General features: G+C 44.0%; 1 protein-coding gene across 1 annotated transcript in view; it reads right to left on the bottom strand.

Annotated features, from left to right (window-relative positions):
* Positions 1-1664: 1664 nt before the first annotated feature.
* RYK (receptor like tyrosine kinase) overlaps positions 1665-19025 on the bottom strand; it is a 63825-nt gene continuing 46464 nt past the window's right edge. Inside the window, exons 10-15 of the mRNA XM_086618169.1 lie at positions 15500-15569; positions 13449-13581; positions 11573-11682; positions 8230-8389; positions 3567-3703; positions 1665-2731 (exon numbers count right to left, since the gene is read on the bottom strand). Coding sequence (XP_086474295.1) covers positions 2620-2731; positions 3567-3703; positions 8230-8389; positions 11573-11682; positions 13449-13581; positions 15500-15569 — 722 coding nt within the window. The 3' untranslated portion in view covers positions 1665-2619. The remainder of the gene's footprint in view (positions 2732-3566; positions 3704-8229; positions 8390-11572; positions 11683-13448; positions 13582-15499; positions 15570-19025) is intronic.

The following is a 19025-nucleotide window of genomic DNA, read 5'->3' on the forward strand; positions in this document are numbered from 1 at the left end:
ATCACATGCAGCAGTGAAGACAGATGCCAGCACAAAAGCTATTTGCAATCTGAGGTACCATAAATTCCTGCAAGGCACCTACTCGAGGCAGCTCTATCAGCAAAATCCCTATCTTCACTTTAACCCCTGTAGGGGAGGCGTGATTAAACGAAAGCAGAATTTCCAAAATTGATAGTTGTATCTATACCTTAAGACTCGGTCCCTACTGATGCGTACGCTCATCTGGGAGTGGATGAGACAGAGGCTATTGAAGGGAAAGCTGACATCATTTACCATTCCCACCGCCAGTGGTACCTGAGTGGAGCTGCTTGAAGCGCAGGACATCCCTAACCCACCTTAAGACTGTAGGGTTAGATGTCACGTCAGATACCTGCCAGATGTGAGCAGATTGTGCAAGATAAACGCCTTGTACGCACGTGACTACCACAATGCAGCCAGTGAAGGGTATGCCACCCTCTGAAGCACATACCACAGCATTTTCACCCCGGGCTGATTCCCAATCCCAAGTAAATCTTACGGCTATGACCTCTGTAGATCCCATCACAACACAGATCTGGACACGATAAACAGTGCCACTGATAGCTTGAACGACCAAGGAGTGGTAAACAAGTACTGACATTGCGTAGTTGTCCTGGGTCAGAAAGGAAAGAGGCCACAGAATTCCAGAGAACCAAAGCCTGGTTCTCTGGACAAAAGAGAATGACCCCAACAAACTCAATGACCCCAAAACCAACCGAATGAAAACAAGTTTCAGTTCAAGCAAACACAGCTCATCCTAACATGCCCAAACTGGACCTATATTAGAGCCAGCAGGAAAATTTCCTTCTAGGATAAAGCAAGACTTGCTTCACCAGCCACAGGCAAATAACACCAAAATGCAGCCAGGAAAGCTCCTGTGTTTTGAGGGATGCTCCATTTCAGCTCGGCAAGGCAGCGGGGCAGCCTGCGGGACTGAAAACAGACTGCACAGAGCTCTGCCTCGCATGGCACTAATTAAAAAGGATTAATTTTCTTTAGCAAGGTTCAGAACTCTGGAAAAAACCAGAAGCTGCACATCTGCATGACACAGCCAAATGCAGCTGCTCGTACTTGCAGACCCAAGTCTCCTAAAATGCTACAATTGCTACGGAGCCTGTCAGGGCAACGCTCCCAACGATGCAGTTGCACAAACACTGGAGGCTACGGGTGCTCTGCTCTGCAGACGGCGTGAGACAAAAGGCAATTTTTCACCTTTCACATTGTGCTGAAGTTCAACCTGCCACACGGTGCCACCACGCAGAGGATGAAACCTGCAGATCACTTGGAGAACTGGAAGTTATTCTACAAATAACTTTGGTGTATTTAGAATATGAAAGTTACTGAGGCTGAATCAATGGATCACCACACATTTTCCTGAAATACCTTGTTCATTCCTCTTAAGCAATGTTGAGCTCAAAATAACCTGGGGTGGAATGGTTGTTTGGGTTAAAGGCAGCAACGGGACCATATATTAAGTCTGAGGGACTGGTTTTGCAGGGAGGCAGGCAGACAATCCACCTTGTCTTCACACCAGCTCCACATGACAACCACCAGCCTGCACGTTCAACACACAGGGCAATGCGAGGGACCAAGCTTCCACATGAGATGTCATAGAAAAACATTCTTTACTCTGCAAGTGTCTTTACAAATATATATTTATATATTTAAGCCCATTTCAGGCCATAAAAGCCCATAAAAAAAACAACCAGTACCTTTTTGAACAAGAGAAACTGAGATCCAGAAGTCTGAGGTGAAAGACTCCCAGACAAGGGCTGCTTTGGCACTTCTCTGAAGGCCTCTATTTAGCACATAAAACCATCTTAAAAATCACATCAGCCTTTTATCTGCAAGGAGGGGCCCCATTACTACCCCACCTTTACTACTCTCTGTATGAGGTAAACTGGAATCACTTTTACATAATCACTTACTGCTTTAAAAAGGGGGTACTGTATCCTGAAGACCAGCTTTTCAAAATTAAAAAAAAAAAAAAAAACCAAACCAAAACATTCATGAATGGGTTAAAAAACGTAAGATGCCGCTTGTGGATCCAACCACAATGTGCTGTTGTCTCAAAATAGAAAAAGTTGATACTAAAAAGCTATTCCAGATACATACAAGTACAAACACTAGAGCTGGTCAGAAAGATTTAGTTTCAACAATTTTAAAAAGCAGGGAAAATTTGCTGCAGTGTGGCTTTTGCATTCATTTCCCCTATCCTCACTTTTCTACCAGTTCCATACACCCTTCCAAAAAAAAAAAAAAGAAATCACGTGTCTGTTGTAAGAGTGCAAAGTCCATCCAAATCTCGTGTTTAAGTTCACTATCACTACACTTTAAAAATCCTGATGGCAAATAAAAACGTCTCGATTTAACTTAGCAAAAGTGATATCTAGAAAATAGTCAACATCAAGAGGTCTTACAAAAAAAAAAAACAAACTTGAGACTACTAAAGCATTCTAAGGCACAGTGTTTTGGAAGAAGTGCTTTCTCCCTTTAGTGTTGCTTTATACACATCACGTGTGTGAGTCCGAGCGACGCGCGGAGCCGCGGACGTATGCCATGCCTCCTCCCCATCAGGGAATGGAATCTTCTGCTGCAGTTTCAGACGTAGGCTCCCAAGGCCGCGTGAAATTCAGTTAGACATTGCACCAGCTGCTGAAACTTGGGTCTTTCCTCAGGATCTAGGGCCCAACAGCAGGCCATCACAGCGAACCTGCGAGACGGAGACAGATGGAAGACGTGAGAACGTAAGGCAGGTGACCACCGCCCCAGCTTGAAAATGAAAACCAGCATTTGCCACTAGGAAAACCTGCTGATGGGGAGAGAAAAGGAACCCTGTGTCTTCCGATGCTGGACAACTCCTCCAGAAGACAAGACACCTGGAACGATCAAGAAGCGTGCTGCAACTGGAAGCGCTGGTTTGAGTGAGGACACGAGTCAGAGGCAACCCAGGAGGAGGCAATACATAGTTGATCAGAAATTGCTCAACTGCTGTAAAAGCATAGATCAAAGTGTTTCCGTGGTAGGTTTATGGGAAGGGGATTTGGAAGAAGACGAGGCAGAAGGTAGCGCCTGCGCACTTGCATGCTTGGACACCATCAGGATTACCCATAAACACCTCAAGCACTGCTGCTGAACTCCATTACACGCAGTATTTCGCTGTAGTCTTGCTGAGAAAACCAACGTTCTCCCTGCCCACAAACCAAGTGGCTTCCTACACTGCAGCCCCACAAAGGCAAAACCTGAAAGCTCCCAGCCCCTTTGCCTCCCTCCTCCCATCCTGCTGATCAATCCCATTTCTCCCATGTGTCAGAGTTGGGTCAGGATTAAGTGAAACTCAACAATAACCAAAAAAGAGTATTTCGTTTTAGCCTGAGTTCCTTGACGTAGGTCATTGAAGCCACAAACACCTCCATGAGGGTCAGCCTAAAAGGCAGAACAAACAGGCAGGGGAAGACAAACTGGGCTCTTCCACTGATCACACCGCCTCAACGCGGTTACGACCTAGACAATCACAAAATATCCTCTCTCCCAAAACAGGCACTTACAGTTCATCAGGGCAGTTGATTGGCTGAGCTATTCGATAGCCATCCTTTAAATAAGCAGCCATCTCGAAGGGGTCGATATCGACGTACGGAGTCTGGCCCAAAGTCATCAGCTCCCACAGCGTAACTCCGAAGGCCCACTGAAAACAAACAGCATCCAGCGTTAACAGAGCGCGCCGGGATTTTGAGAGCTCCTTTGGACATTCCACAAAATCAGGCACGAGTAAGAAAGCTTTACATAAATGCTATATACACCCCAGTTCACCATGACAATACTTTGTCTTGAATAAGAACAATTAAGAATGACAGAAAGGGTGTTAAGTTGACCGAAAAATCAAAATCTTAGTGCACTAAAATTTAAGTGCTAAAAAAAAAAAATAGTAACATATTTACTGCATTTTTCCCATATGACATTTCAAAACACTTGACAAATCTAAAGGATATTAAACACTAAACTCACTGTTAACAGTGCTTATTGAAAAATTTTATCTTACATTTTACCTCTCCAAAACACTACACAATTCCTCAGAAAAGATCTGTGAAATTCAAAGGTTCAGAAGAACAGACCGGTTTTTAAAATCACTGTTTTTTAAAAAAACACTGTTTTCTAAAATCCGTCATCTGTATATTTTGAGTATATGCTCAGAAGTAGGACTCGTGGGAAAAATAAAGATTTCATCTAAGCAAACCTGACAGCTGGATCAGCATCCAACACATCATTCAGCCGACAATACTTGCCAAAAGGAGCTTAAAGTGATGAAAAAAATAAAATAAAATCAATCGGTTCATGTGCAAGAAGAATTATTTACTAGCTGGTACGAAGAGACAAAACATCGATGGTGTTGATTCTGCACCCTGATGATTCACTGCTGAAGCTCCAAGAGCTGCAAACATGATTTATTAAAAAGGGGCAGAACTCCACAAGACTCAAGAGGTTTTTGGTTTGAATCAAAAGAAACTCTGCCCTCCTCTCGACTAGAGCCTTAACCTCTGCTCTGCTCTCCTGAGACCCCACCTGGAATACTGCATTCAGCTCTGGGGTCCCCAGCACAAGAAGGACATGGAGCTGCTGGAGCGGGTCCAGAGGAGGCCATGGAGATGATCCGAGGGCTGGAGCACCTCTGCTCTGGAGACAGGCTGAGAGAGTTGGGGCTGTTCAGCCTGGAGAAGAGAAGGCTCCGGGGAGACCTTCCAGCACCTTCCAGTACCTGAAGGGGCTACAAGAGAGCTGGAGAGGGGCTTTGGACAAGGGTGTGTAGTGACAGGACATGGGGCAACAGCTTTAAACTGAAAGAGGGGAGATTTAGATTTGACAGAAGGAAGAAGTTTTTCCCTCTGAGGGTGGTGAGGCACTGGCACAGGTTGTCCAGAGAAGCTGTGGCTGCCCCATCCCTGGCAGTGTTCAAGGCCAGGTTGGATGAGGCTTTGGGCAACCTAGTGTAGTGGAGGGTGTCCCTGCCCATGGCAGGGGGGTTGGAACTAGATGGTATTTAAGGCCCCTTCCAACCCAAACCATTCTGTGATTGTATGCTTCTATGCTGTTAGTGGGCACCGATGTGGAGCGCAGAGCTAGAGAAGGGCAGGTGCGGGGATGGGGCCCCGCTCTCAGCCAGCTGTTAGCAGAGTGGGAGGGCAGGGGAGGACAGCCTCTTTATTTGCAGTCAAAAATGTCAAGGGACGAGTGGTGGTGCACCTGGAACACGAGAACAAAGGGAAATTCAAGCAGAACTGCTTTGAGAATACAGCTATTTCTAACGCCGTAAGTAGCCGCATAAAAACGGCGTAACGAGACACAGAGCTTCAGGTCCAACAGAGGGGGAAAAACCACAGAATTAAAATTCAGCAGGAATTGTGTTTTGTTTTCCTAGGCTTTGGCTGACTGCTGTGACTGTTGGCAGAGGAGGAACACATCAGGAATGCTTCAAGCCAGCAAAACCATTTTGAAGGGATGCATCCACAAAGCAAGCGCAGAACGCGTGCCAACGGCATCTCAACAGACACCACCTAAATGGTTTGTAACAGATTTCACCACCGATTGTAAGCGACGTGCACTGGATTCCTAGATTTGTTCCTAGCAAGCAGAAAAAACAATATTAGACCATGCAGAATCATGGAATAGTTTGGGTTGGAAGGGACCTCAGAGATCATCCAGTTCCAACCCCCCTGCTATGGGCAGGGACACCCTCCACTACACCAGGTTGCCCAAAGCCCCATCCAACCTGGCCTTGAACACTTCCAGGGATGGGGCAGCCACAGCTACTCTGGGCAACCTGTGCCAGTGCCTCACCACCCTCAGAGGGAAGAATTTCTTCCTTGGATCTAATGGAAATCTCCCCTCTTCCAGTTCAAAGCCATTGCCCCTTGTGAAAAGAGCCCAGGTAAATGCAAAGATGGCAGAGAGTTGTTTTCCTCACCCAGAAAAAACGTCCATTTTTGCCCACTGCAGAACTCCGCTACGTACGCAAAGTTAAGAATTACATTTTAGAGGCCGCGTTGTTGCATTTTTCCCTATATAATGCCAAAAGGGGTTCAGCATTAACCAGCGTGGGCTGGACACTGAGTTGCACCAGTTTTCTGAAGCAGTTCTGATGCTGAGGTGCCTTCACCCCAATCAAATTCCACATTTCACTGCCAGCGGTACATAAGCTTCTATTGCCAAGTCCGGTCTTCACCAGTGAATGTGTTTGTGTCCCAGATTTAAAAAAAAAAAGTGTAAGAACTCAACATTTAATTGATCCCTTTTAGTGTTACAAAAACATGCTTTTACAGGCAACTTCTATTTCCTGTTCTGTCTTCAAGTTTGGTTTAACTAAACCCCCCACATTTTCCAATGAATACAGAAGTATTTCTGGAGCAGAGCTGACTCCTTCCCTTCCTTTTTTTTTTTTTTTGGTTTGGTTTGGTTTATGTGGCTTGAGCACTAATACAGAGACAGCAGCAATGACGAAAAAAAAAAACAACAAACAACCAGAACTTTTCAAAAGTTTTCGAAGCCAGCACATTTTAAGACACAGCTTACAAACTCTGGATGTAGCCAGTGATGAAAGCATCACCACCAAAGAAAATACCTCCTTAGCAGGAAGACATGGATCATAAGGGCAAGTGGTTTACTGTTAATTAGCACTCTAATTAATCAGCCACAGGTCTATCTTCAAGGACAAGCTCCTGTAAGCACCAGAACAGTCTGTTCTGACGGGCAGGAAGTTGAGCAAGCATGGTAGGAGGCCACCATGGATGCACTGAGCTCAGACACTACGGAAGGAAAGAGAGGGCGGAAGCAGGAGAAGGCTACTTGAGGAATACAGTGAGGATCCATCAGCGTGCAGGGATGGAGTCTGGGAAACCAAAGCTCAGCAGAGTTAAACTGCTAAGGAGAGGAAAACCTTTAGGCTGTGCTGAAGCCAAGCACATACACATCAGGCCACCAGATTGGACAAGATGTATCCAAAGGTGCCGAGGGAGCAGGTTGAAGTCATTGCAACGCTGCTCTCATCACCTCTGAAAGGCCGAGGCAACTGGGGGAGGTTGCTGACAACTGGGAAAAAAGGCACCCTCTTGGGATGGGATCCAGAGAACTGAGACAGGTAGTTTAACATCAACTCCTGCTCCCATGTGGAAGCACGTTACCCTGGAAGTAACTTCCATGCATCCGAAACATAAAGGCATCTGGGAACAGCCAGAACAGATTTATCAAGGGCAAACTGTGCCGGACCATCCTGACTAGTTCTTTGCTGAGAAGACAGTGTTAGAGGACAGAGGGTGAACAATGGATGTTCACCTCAATGTCAGCAAGACCTGTGACATCATCTTCCATAGCATCCTCATAGCCAAATTAGTGGGATGTTGACACTGAAGTGGCTGTACTGCTGGACTCAAACTGCTGCCACCAGCAGTACCAGTCCAACTAACAGCTGGTTACTAGTGGCACTACTCAGGGATCAATCCCGGTTTATCTTCATCAACAACCTGGACTTCCAGGAAGTTTGTGGATGATACCAGTCCAAGCAGAATGTCTGACAGGCTGGAGGACAGGGTTCTGCAGAAGGACCTCAAGAAGCTGGAGAAACGGGTTGACAGGAACCTCAAAGTTCAAGGAAAGCAAACGCAATGTCCTGCATCTGGGAGGGAACAGCTCCACGCACCAGGTCTGGCTGGGGCTGACCACCTAGAACATGGCTTCACAGGAAAGGACATGAGGGTCCTGGTGAATAAGCTGAACACCTCAGCAGCAAAAAAGCCAGCTGTGTTCCAGGCTGTGTCAACATGAGTGTGACCAGCAGGTCAAGGGAAACGATTCTTCCCCACCTTTCTCTATCTGTGAGACTTCAACCAAAACACTCTGTCGTGGACTTTGGATTGCATCCATTCAAATATCAGACAAGTCCCAAAACAGACTGCTCATGGAATTTAATTGCCTTTTTTGCTAACACCCCCAAGGAGTGCTACAGGGTGCAACAGACACTTTTGTCACGCAAGAAGGCTCTGCTTGACCTTTGAACTATCTGCCACGAGCAGCAAGTGCAGGAAGCAGGTGTACAGATGCTGTTCTGGACAAATCATTGTTATCTATTCAGTGCTATGATTCTCCAACGGCTGAAAAAAAAAATGGAAAAAGGTCAACAAAATACATTTACAAAACGTTACGAGGTGAACGAAACCAACTTACCACATCACTAGCACTGGAAAATTCATTGTTGACCAAGCTTTCAAGAGCCATCCATCGAACTGGTCTGTTTTCATTATCTCCCAGGCAATGGTAGTCCATGGGAAACAGGTCTCGGGAGAGCGCGTTGTCTGTAATCTTAACCTGAAGTGCATCGTCGATGCTGATGGAAGAGAACAGAGGTACTGAGCAAACTGGGCATCGCAGGTTCATAGAAAATATTTAGGGTCAACTTTTGGTTCCAGACTCAGGATTTAACTGGGGAACGCTAATCACACCATCAACGTTTCAAAGGGCTAGCTGCCTTCCAGATCAAGACACAGCTTATTCTGTGATTATCAAATGTTAGTAAAGAATGTATTTATTCTGCATTACAGATAAGCACCAGAAAAAAATCAGGAGTCTTGGATTAAATCAAAAAAAATCAAACATTTACAAGTGAAAAAAAATACAGTTAAAGCAAACAACTCCCTTGAATTATTCCTCCTCCCTTGGAGATCTCGTATCAGGTCAAATTAAGGAAGTTTTAGCTAGAGTACCTCTGGAGCAATAACGAGCCAAAAATTTAAGCGAAGCAAGATCTAGTAATATCTTAAAGCAACCAGTATAATTCGTGGCCTGCGAGCTTGTCTCTAACCAAGCAATCTGGTGAGATATTTACTCCTCTCAACAAGAGATGCTCATTCCAACTGTTGTCAGAAATAGGATACTGGCCAAGGGAAACTTACTTTTAATCAACAAAAGATGACTGGAAAAAAAGCACATGGAGCCTACTGATTTCCACCCCCCTCTGGGATGTTAATTCACATTCTTTTGAATTTAAAAAAGCACGTAATGAAGTTCACTGTTCTCATAAACAGCTGATTTTGGAACATGGGAAAGACGTTGGCTTTAACATCTGACAACAAACATACCGAAATAACGTTGGGTTGGGGGGACTGGATCAAAATGGTGTTTGCTGTCTTTTCATCTTGTCAATTTTTGCTTTATTTTGATGAGAGACATAGAAATGCTCGATTTGTGTGTGTCCTGCTTCACCATCTTCAGTACCTTCTGATTTATCTCATTTCTATGCACCTCCAGGTGAGTTCACTGCCCTCAAAATCTATAGGCCAGGAAATTTCCATATCTAATCACTCCTAAGAGTTCACAGGAATTCCTAAAAGACCTGTCTGTAAACAAATACAATACAAAGGGTAATTTTCCAGTGACTAGAGAGCTCTGACTTGTGTAATCCATATGTCCACTCTCACTGGGCCCAACTGTGCCATGGACATTCGAGACCAAAGGGAACTAAGGGTCAGATGAACAAAGCCCTTCAAGGAATTCTGGCTACTGGCACCCACTTTTTCTCTTTAGGCTAGCCCAGGCTTTTTCGTACTGCAGCACAGACCAGTAGATGCTCAGCTCCTGCCTGCATTTCCCATGAAGAAGTGGTGCCAGGAGCACTATGCATTGACTTTTATTGCCAGCATTCCGGATCACACACGGCAACTAAAGTGAAGCTGGACTCTGCTCCAGGAGGTTACGGAGTCAAGCTGTGTGGACTGCCCATCCTTCACACAGCAAGGGGACGAGGCCATTAATTCACTGCACAGAAACGAGAGGTTGTCACAAGGTGATCTTCCTGGAGCACTATGATCTTTGCCTCCTGTGGTACCGCTTCCTCAACACGTTCACCAGACAAGAAAAGCAATAGGAATAAGGAAAAGAGTCTCTAAGGAACTGTATCAAACTGAGCATCGTTACGTAGCACGAGAGCCAGGAAAGGTTCTCCTGGACTAGCTCGGTGGCACCAGTTCAAAAGCACAAGGGATGGCTTCAGGGTGGATCTCACCGCTCCCTCTGTCCCTGCGTTTGCCACACCAACAGTGCCCGGTGCAGTAGATAAAAGAGTATCTGCGGAGAAGCATGAGTGCTTGAGTGTCTCCCAGCTTTCTCTCTCAGCCCCTCGGATGCAAAATCAGAAGCTTTGTTGGCCCTGGTTGGGATGTTTGAAGAACTGGGCCAAAGACTGCACCTAAGAGGACCAAGTGGTTTTGTGGACAAAAAACGTAGCAAGAGTGACTGCTGACAAGGCTGAGGGGCTCGAAGGGGCACGCTGTCCATGAAAAGTGCAAAGATGGAAACTTGGGCTTCCACTTCAAGGACGCTGTGAGAACAGTCAAAGCAAACCCCCAGTCAAAAAGGGGCACAACAAGGTGGTTCAACAACTGTGCCTTGAAGATATTGGAGGGACTGATGCCTTGAGGATCCTAGGAGGTACTTCCAAGGGTATACTGGAAAACATGTTCGCAAAGAAGGAAAAACACAAACCTGGCAAAAAGTTGAAAGAGATGAAAGTCAAAGAACCCAAACTGAGACAGCAACCCAGTTGCTCCTGCTGCCTGGGCAACTGAGAACCCTGAAGATTCAGGAGCGTGCTCCAGTCTTTACACCCTTGCACTGGCTGAAGACAGGGCCTGAGAAAATCCTGTAGGCACTGCCCAGAGCCTTCTCTTCTCCAGGCTGAACAGCCCCAACTCTCTCAGCCTGTCTCCAGAGCAGAGGTGCTCCAGCCCTCAGATCATCTTCGTGGCCTCCTCTGGACCCGCTCCAGCAGCTCCATGTCCTACTGATGTTGGGGACCCAAGAGCTGAACTTGAATTCAAGGCTTCAAACAAGGTCTTGATTCTGAAGAGTAACTGTGTTACTTGAATCATGGCATTATTTGCAGATACCATAAGACTAAGCTCATGGACTAACTAACTGCCCCTTTAGGTATTTTCAGATGCAGAACTCTATTTTCTATGTTTCCCCTTAGTAGGTATGAAAGCAGGTGGCGAATGAGCTCAGTTGGTGGTGTCCGAGTGATTTGGTTTCTAGAAAGCTACCAAACACCTGAAACAATCTCTACAATTTGAGGGCATATCCCAGTCAGAAGATGGTCTCAAACCCTGCTTTGGCATTCCTACCATCTACAGAGCACATTCATATCTATCCATCATTTGACATCAACTGATCAACTATCCATCAAGCTACCAAAGTCATTAAGTTATTTTTTTAATGAAAAAAGATGAAGAAAACCAACTTCATACAAAAATCTATCCATTGGTAAACAGCCAAAGATATTCCAAGTTTTTATTAAAGTTTAAGGGAAGCATTAATATTTTTCAAGCCTTTGAAAAAATAAGGGTAGACAAAACCTGGCAAAAGCATTTAAGATGAGGATATTCTGCTTTCTTGAAAACCACACTTTCTGGTTCACCTCACGTTTAGAGGAAAACAACTTCACTGACAAGAGTATTCACCCAAAACTTGGAAAAACCAACCCAAACAGTGGTATATTTTGAAGTTGAGCACTCACACGCAGTTTCTAGCAGCCAGGTCTTTGTGAATGACCTCCCGTCGGGCCAGATAACTCATCCCACAGGCAATCTGAATAGCCATATGTACAAGATCCTGCTGGGAAATGGCCTACAAGAAAACAGAAGAACAATTACTGCAAAATTGCACGCCCAGTGCCTGCTAGGTTAGTATTTTTGTTGTATTCCAGCGCCCCTTCCGCTCTCCTTTAGTGCCTGATGCTTTCTAGTAGCTTATGACAGACACTACCACCTGGTGAAAACTTACCGAGACTCCTTATTCTAAATTTTAAGCTTTTTTTTGACATGCCAGGGGCAAATGTTTCCAGTTTTCCACTGCCTCACTGCTAAACAGCTTTTTCCTTTGATTAGTGATGAACATAGGCAAGAGTGGTCAATTTTACCCCCTTCTGCCACACTTTCTTCACTTTGTTTCTCTTGAAACCAACTCATTTTCAGGCAGCAGAGCAGAAATTCTTGATGCTATCTATTGCTGAAAATTAGTATTCATCTACTTTTACAACTTCACAGTCCTGTATAACTTAAACCCTTGAACATATTTATACCCTGGGTTCACTCTTCCATTTCTACAGTGTTTTCAGAAACTTCACTGTGTAGGTGGACACACCGAAGTTGCAAGACTGGCGTTAAAACAAACCAAATATTAAATTAAAACAATAACAAACTGGCTTCTTCATTAACAGGTTGTTATTAATAGCCAGGTATTATTTCAGAAAACTCAATAGTTTGCTTTAGGTATTTGTAGAAGAGTTCCATCTTAAAATTAAGTTTTTAGGACACCAAATGTCCCATTTTTGATAGTTAAGTATGGTTATACCTAGCTACTATGAGGCAACTCCTGTTTGACATAATACAGATTATAAACACAATTTTTGCTTAAATTCTTGGAAATGGATATTAGTGCATTGCATAGGGATTTATAACTTAGATTAAGCAGCAAAATAAGTAAAAAAATCAAATTTGAAAGATCCTAGCAGCTTATCACAACCTGTAAATTAACAGAAGTAGGTGGTCCTTGCTAGTTTGAAATCTGGTACGTAACAGGGACAAAGACTGACCTCAAGAAGCAAGATTTCATTTTGTGGTTGATTTAGTCTAAAGACAGAAGCCAAACCAAGGTGAAGTGGAAGAAAAGACACGGTAATCCTACAAGAGGGATAGTTTTCCTACATATACACATCCACCACTCAACACTTACTCAGATTTTTAGCACTAAGCAAAACATGTTCTCATCTAGGAATATTTTCTTTCTCACTTTTGATGAAACGTATGCAACAGCTTCCATGGAAACACAAAGTTATGAATGCTAAAGAGCACCTTACAGTAGCAAATAAAATCCAAATAAATATTGACAGGCTGCTTCCTTTAGTACCTGAAGTTAAATAAATCCAGTTATTTTACTTCACAGCAGATCTGCAGCAGTACCTTAAAAGTTGAACAAAAGTGCTTGATGCTTAAGAAATAATTAAGAACAACAGTAATTAAAGGGATAATCTATTACACTAAAAAATAAATCAATAAATCTGAGATTTCTCCATACGTAATTTTCCCCTGTGTATTCTAACTTAAATCCATTTTCTCTATTTTTTTAAGTATTTTTTAAAGATGTATTACCAGCTACGACCCTCATCAGAGTTTAACTCAGCTTAATGGTCTCTGAATGCTGGTGACAACGCAGCCAAGAACGTTCTCCTTGTATGAATCAAGACAAACACCTACCAGGGAAGCCACTTATCAATTCTTGCATTGTCACAACAGAGCAGGTGAATACTGTAACTGTTTCTTTTAAGGCACATACACAGACAACAAGCCAAGTCTAAGTTTGATGGGCAAGAAGTCACAGATTTCTGAGAGTACCTGAGGATTGTTGGCCTCCACCAGCTTGCACTGTCGCAAGAATAGTTTAAGGTTCCCCCAGTTCATGTATGGCAGCAGCACCATTGGTTTCTCTCCCTCTTCTATACAGACATGAGTGATAGGTAGCAGATTCCTGAAAGACAGGGAAAGAAGTTCCTCATTTTCTGAAACAGAAATTTGATAAAAATTTTCTTGATCCCCAAAGACATTAAGTGAAAGTAATTCAACATTGAAGAAAAGCATTAATCTTGCATTACAAACTGCAGAGCACAAGGTCTCCTTAGAAGAAGGAAGCCTTAGTCGTTTGTTGTGTTTGGTTTTTTTTTTTTGTTTTTTTTTTAATGAGATATTTGAGTACTTTCCCACTGGGAAGAACTCTCCACATTTTTTCACCTGGTCCAAAAGGGCTGAAATAAATTTCTGTGAATACAGGTTATCATTTATATTAGGAAGTGATACACCCTCAGCTTGGAAGTGCATCATTCCAAATGCAACTATAGATATGAAACACACTGCTTCATCACAGAGTGGTTTGAGAAAAGTGAAAACATCATGTTTGATCCACTTCAAAATGACAGAGCAGAAATTTCTAGTTTTCAATCAAGCAAGCATTAAATGCAGAAGTATCCCAGGAGTTTTGCCACAGGTATTTAACTCCTCCTTCCAGCTCAGATGACCCCCATGCTGCATTGCTTCAACATCTTCCTATAGTATCGACGTAGGAATGTGTAAAAACTTGAAACAAACTGTACATAAGAGTCATTTAAAAAAAAAAAAAAATCTATCTTCTATTGAAAACATATTAGGAAGTCTTCAATGCATTGTTATGGTTTTTAAAAGGGAATTTTGAGATTTCCTGTTCTTGCTCGAAGTCGTCTGACAGTCAGGTGTCACACCCATGAGCTCAACCTTCAGCCAAGACCAAGGTCCCAGGTTTATAGGCACTGCACAAAAAACCCACCTTTTCAGACTTTTTAAAGAGTTTGACTTGTAAGAGGGAGGATAACAACTGATTCTGAATGATGAGATGGGGCCAGGGGGGGGTTCATTTTGTTTCAATTTTAAGTATGCTTCCCCAAGAACCTGCTACTCCTCTTAATAAAATAATCCTGTATTTTAGGCCAGGTCATAACTATAATAATTCTTAGAAAAGCAGCTTTTAAACACACTGTAGGACGAAGAACTCTGCTTGAACTCTTCTCATTCCCTTCACATTATAAGCAAAACAAGATCAATTACCAGCCCAGCAACTTGACAATGAGCATCAGTTTCTTCTTACCTGCATCCTTGCCGGTAACGAAGATCTTTAAGGCCAATTTCAGCCTTTAATCGAAGCTGCAAAAACTGCCACTAACTCAAGCTGTTTAGGGCATCAATTTAAAAACTTAAGCCATCACCCCAACAACCCATGCCATTAATTCTTCAGAAATAAACCCATCGGTGATGTTACGATGCCGTACCAGGACAACATGCGTGCAGGAGCCCTAAAAAGCGTTCCCTCGTCTCCATGTGAGAAGGTCCCTAATCCCAGTACTTTTCTGTGCCACGCAGAAAATTCTGAACAATATAAACCAGAGTAGTAATTAGCTAGACCTGCACACATACTTCATCTCCTCATCACTACAATCCCACCACGCTTAACGACCAGCCTGTGCAAGAACCAGCACAACCCAACACATGCCCGCAGCGCCTTTTTCTGCAATAATTAAGATTCTATAAAAGGAATATTTACTCCTATTTCACTGCGAGGCTTGGAACACCAAACCAAAGACTTGCCCCATTTTCCAACATGCTGCTACTATTTGATTTTATTGAGTGTGCAGCTAGGAAAAAAGCTTATAAGCACTCTTTGCAGTAAGCAGCGTATCTAGAATTCTGTATTTTAAAGTGACACAAAAACAGTTTCAGCTCTTTACCACTTAAAAAAAAAAAAAAACAACAAGCAACTTCAAATGTCCAAAGTGTTGCTGAATTCCCCCTAGGAAACTTTAAGCACAAGTATTTTCAGCTGGCACAGATATAGTTTTGCTTATAAACACTGCGGAGCTTACCTGTGATGAAGGCCTCTGAGTTTACAGCTTTCAGTCAGCATCATCGTCACCTGTACCTCTGAGGCTTGATCTAATGAAAAAAAAAAAATAAAAATAAAGGAACCACAGATAGAACTTTGGAAACAAACCAATACAGTGCTCAAAACGTGGTCCAGCTTCGCAAGTCAGCTGAGGTCATTTGAGCACAAACAGAACTTGTTTGCCTGCTTTTGAAAAACGGAGTTTAAAAACCCCGAACGAGCGAGCCAAGTTCTAGGAGGTATTTCTGCTCAAACCAACGGGGTGAAGCTGAAAAAGGAAATCAAACCCACTCCAGGTGCTGACAGACTGTACTTTTGCCACTTCCTGACAGCTTCTGGGCAGGCATGAACTGCCTGTGCCTGGCACAGAAGTGCTCAGAAGACAGCGAGTTCTGCTGAATTACCAGTATCGGCTGCTGCAGATTGCTTCCACGCTGATGGAGACCATTTATTTCTAGATTTACTTATTTATTGCTCTTTACTTGAAACACTGGACTCTTGGTAACCTTAGAAATGTTTGCTGTTCTCTTCCCTTTCAAAAAGAAAAAAACAAATCACTGCTGTCAGCTAAAATTCAAGCATCTGTGATAACTCCAGTAACCCACAGCAATAGAAATATCTACTGGGCAGAAGTGGAAGTGTTGCTTGTAACCCCCACCCCCGTCCCCATCGACATTTTTGTTTTGGTTTGGTTTTTTATTTCTTCTCTGGTGGCAAGAAGCAACAGGGAAGCTCGACGCGATGCAAATCAGAGCTCTCACCATCCCACCCTCCTCATACCCGGGCGCATTTTCTGTCCCTTTTTCGTGCTAGAACTGGTACCAGTGTGCCTAGGCAGCAAGCTAAAACAGGAGAGAGTCCAGCAAAGGCCCATCAGTTTTCTTCCCCGCATTAGGATGGATTTACATATGACAGATGAGTCAAATCAACATTTTACAGCCCTGGGAAGAAGAGGGGGAAGAGAACTCAGCTGCTCTTTTCCCTTCTTCATGGTCTTACCCTCCTCCCCATCCCAGCTCTGACCCCTTTTCCTGATTGAATCCAAACCCTGCAAAAGAAAATATGACTTTTGACTGAGTTAAGAGTGGTGAACGTGGGCAGTGCAGATGGGCACAAGGTAGGGAAAGACAGCACAGATCCCAGAGGGAGAGCACAGCCTCCCCGCCATGGCAATGGCAAGCTACGTAGAGAAGTTCTAACCATAATATGCAAATTAGCATTTAGCTTTCCAGATCTGCTGGAAGCCGAGACAGCTTCAGGCACAACACAGCTCCTGCCTAAGAAGGGTTGATCAAAAGAGAACAACCTGTGAGCCACAAAACATCGGCTGGATTGAGAAAGTTCCCCTAAGCCAGGGGAAGGAATGATATCCCAAGGCAAACTACTTCAAAGGCTGCGTTACCACCGCAGCTCAGGAGAGATTAAAAAGGAGGCATGCCTTCCCAAAAGCATTCCGGTACCAAAAAAGGAGGAGATGAGAAAATGGAGGTTATAACTGCAGGTACTAGTTCCATCCAGAGCCACTGAACCCTGAGCATCCTTGGAAACCCCTACGGAGCATCACTGCCTAGACCATGTTCAGGCTGGAAGGACCAAGACCCCCAAAAGCCAAAACACAGCGCTCTAGAGAAGTCCAGACATAGAGGTGCCATGAGATCAGTGACGATTACAGCTGTGGTATATTATGGGATGCAGCAAAACGGTGCGTTTCCTTGTATTTGATAACAAGTCCGTACGGCGGGGAGGGTATGAACAGGTTCTTGCAGTGCAGGAGACATTTAAGCAACGGTCGGCCACAGCCTCGAGTTTGCACTCCACCACAGAGGCACGAGAGAGAAGGTCCTACCTACCACGCAGCACCAGCACTTGAGTGTTTTACACGTGCTGAGTCTGCCACGTAGGAGACAGGCTCCAAAAAGCTCGTAAACAAGCATGGAAAACCAAGACACTACATTAAAAAGAAGTTACGTAGGCTGAATCATCCAACTGTTATAAAGGGCAAGAGGCATTAAAAATAGAGGTGTAAAAGCATGATGACAGGCTGAGAGAGTTGGGGCTGTTCAGCCTGGAGAAGAGAAGGCTCTGGGGAGACCTTCCAGCACCTAAAGGGGATACAAAAAAGCTGGAGAGGGGCTTTGGACAAGGGTGTGTAGTGACAGGACAAGGGGCAACGGCTTTAAACTGAAAGAGGGGAGATTTCGATTAGGCATGAGGAAGAAATTTTTCACTCAGAGGGTGGTGAGGCACTGGCACAGGTTGCCCAGAGAAGCTGTAGATGCCCCATCCCTGGAAGTGTTCAAGGCCAAGTTGGATGAGGCTTTGGGCAACCTGGTGTAGTGGAGGGTGTCCCTGCCCATGGCAGGGTGTTGGAACTGGATGATCTTTGAGGTCCTTTCCAACTCAAACCATTCCAGGATTCTGTGATTCTATGTTATAAGGAGTCAGAGGAAGTGCCAGCAGGCTGCTCACACACAGCTTCAGCTTTAAATGCATTAATTACTAGAACTCAAAGGCCACCACCTCGTCAACCCAGCACATGACGAAGGGAGGAAAGATACTACTGGGTGTGAGTTCAAGCCGATTAACTCGCTTACACGCTCTCTGGCCCTGTGCTTGCTTAACTGGTTTGCTTGTAATTATAAGAGCCACCATGCAGTTAAGTCGAAGCTCTAAACCAGAGATTATTTAAGGCTGGCTTTGAACTCTACGGAACGAGTTCCTCTGGTTCGGACAACGCACCCATTCTTCACGCTAGTGCTGGAAGAGGTGACACTCTTCTGCCGATGCCTTTCCCTTTCCACCACGCCGGGTGTTTTCCAGCAGGTCACTGTTACCTTTCTTCGTTTCCTTCCAGCTCGGAGACACCAGGCGATAGCCGTTGAGCGCCCAAACGGATGATTGACTCCCAGTCAAGTATATACAGAAACCTACATCTTATCTTGTGAAACAGTCCCAGCATCCGTATTGTGTTTTCTTACAAATATTATTTCCTTGTTTTCTGTATGGAAAAAAACTTACACAACGCTAACAAATTCAACCTGCTCAGAACAAACAATAGCAGTACAAGGCCAACCCTCCTCTAGCTTCGACCGGTGCCAATTTACAACCACCACACAATTTGAGTATTGTGGTTTTGTACCAGATATAATTCAAAACAGAATATAAATTACTACTACTTTGAGTGATTCCAGTCAAAAGGGAGTCAAAAAAAAAAACCCAGAAAATAATGCTACTGCAACAGTCCCCATCACAATTAAGACTTCTTTTTATGCCCATTTTCTTTAGTTACATAACAAAAAGTACATTGAAACAAACTCTCAGTCACATTTAGTAGCCTGGAACCACTTTAGAGCATCCAACAGAGAGGTTTTCATAGATTATGAAGGTGATTTTGATAACAAAACATTTTCTTGTAGAAGACCTAGTGAATCCCACCATCCTGCACTGAAAACCCTTAAAAGCAATTCAGAAAAGCCACAGTGTTTCTGGTTTTGATACGAGACACA

Source organism: Tauraco erythrolophus, chromosome 11, assembly GCF_009769465.1.
Source record: "Tauraco erythrolophus isolate bTauEry1 chromosome 11, bTauEry1.pri, whole genome shotgun sequence".
In the NCBI taxonomy this organism is placed as follows: Eukaryota; Metazoa; Chordata; class Aves; order Musophagiformes; family Musophagidae; genus Tauraco; species Tauraco erythrolophus.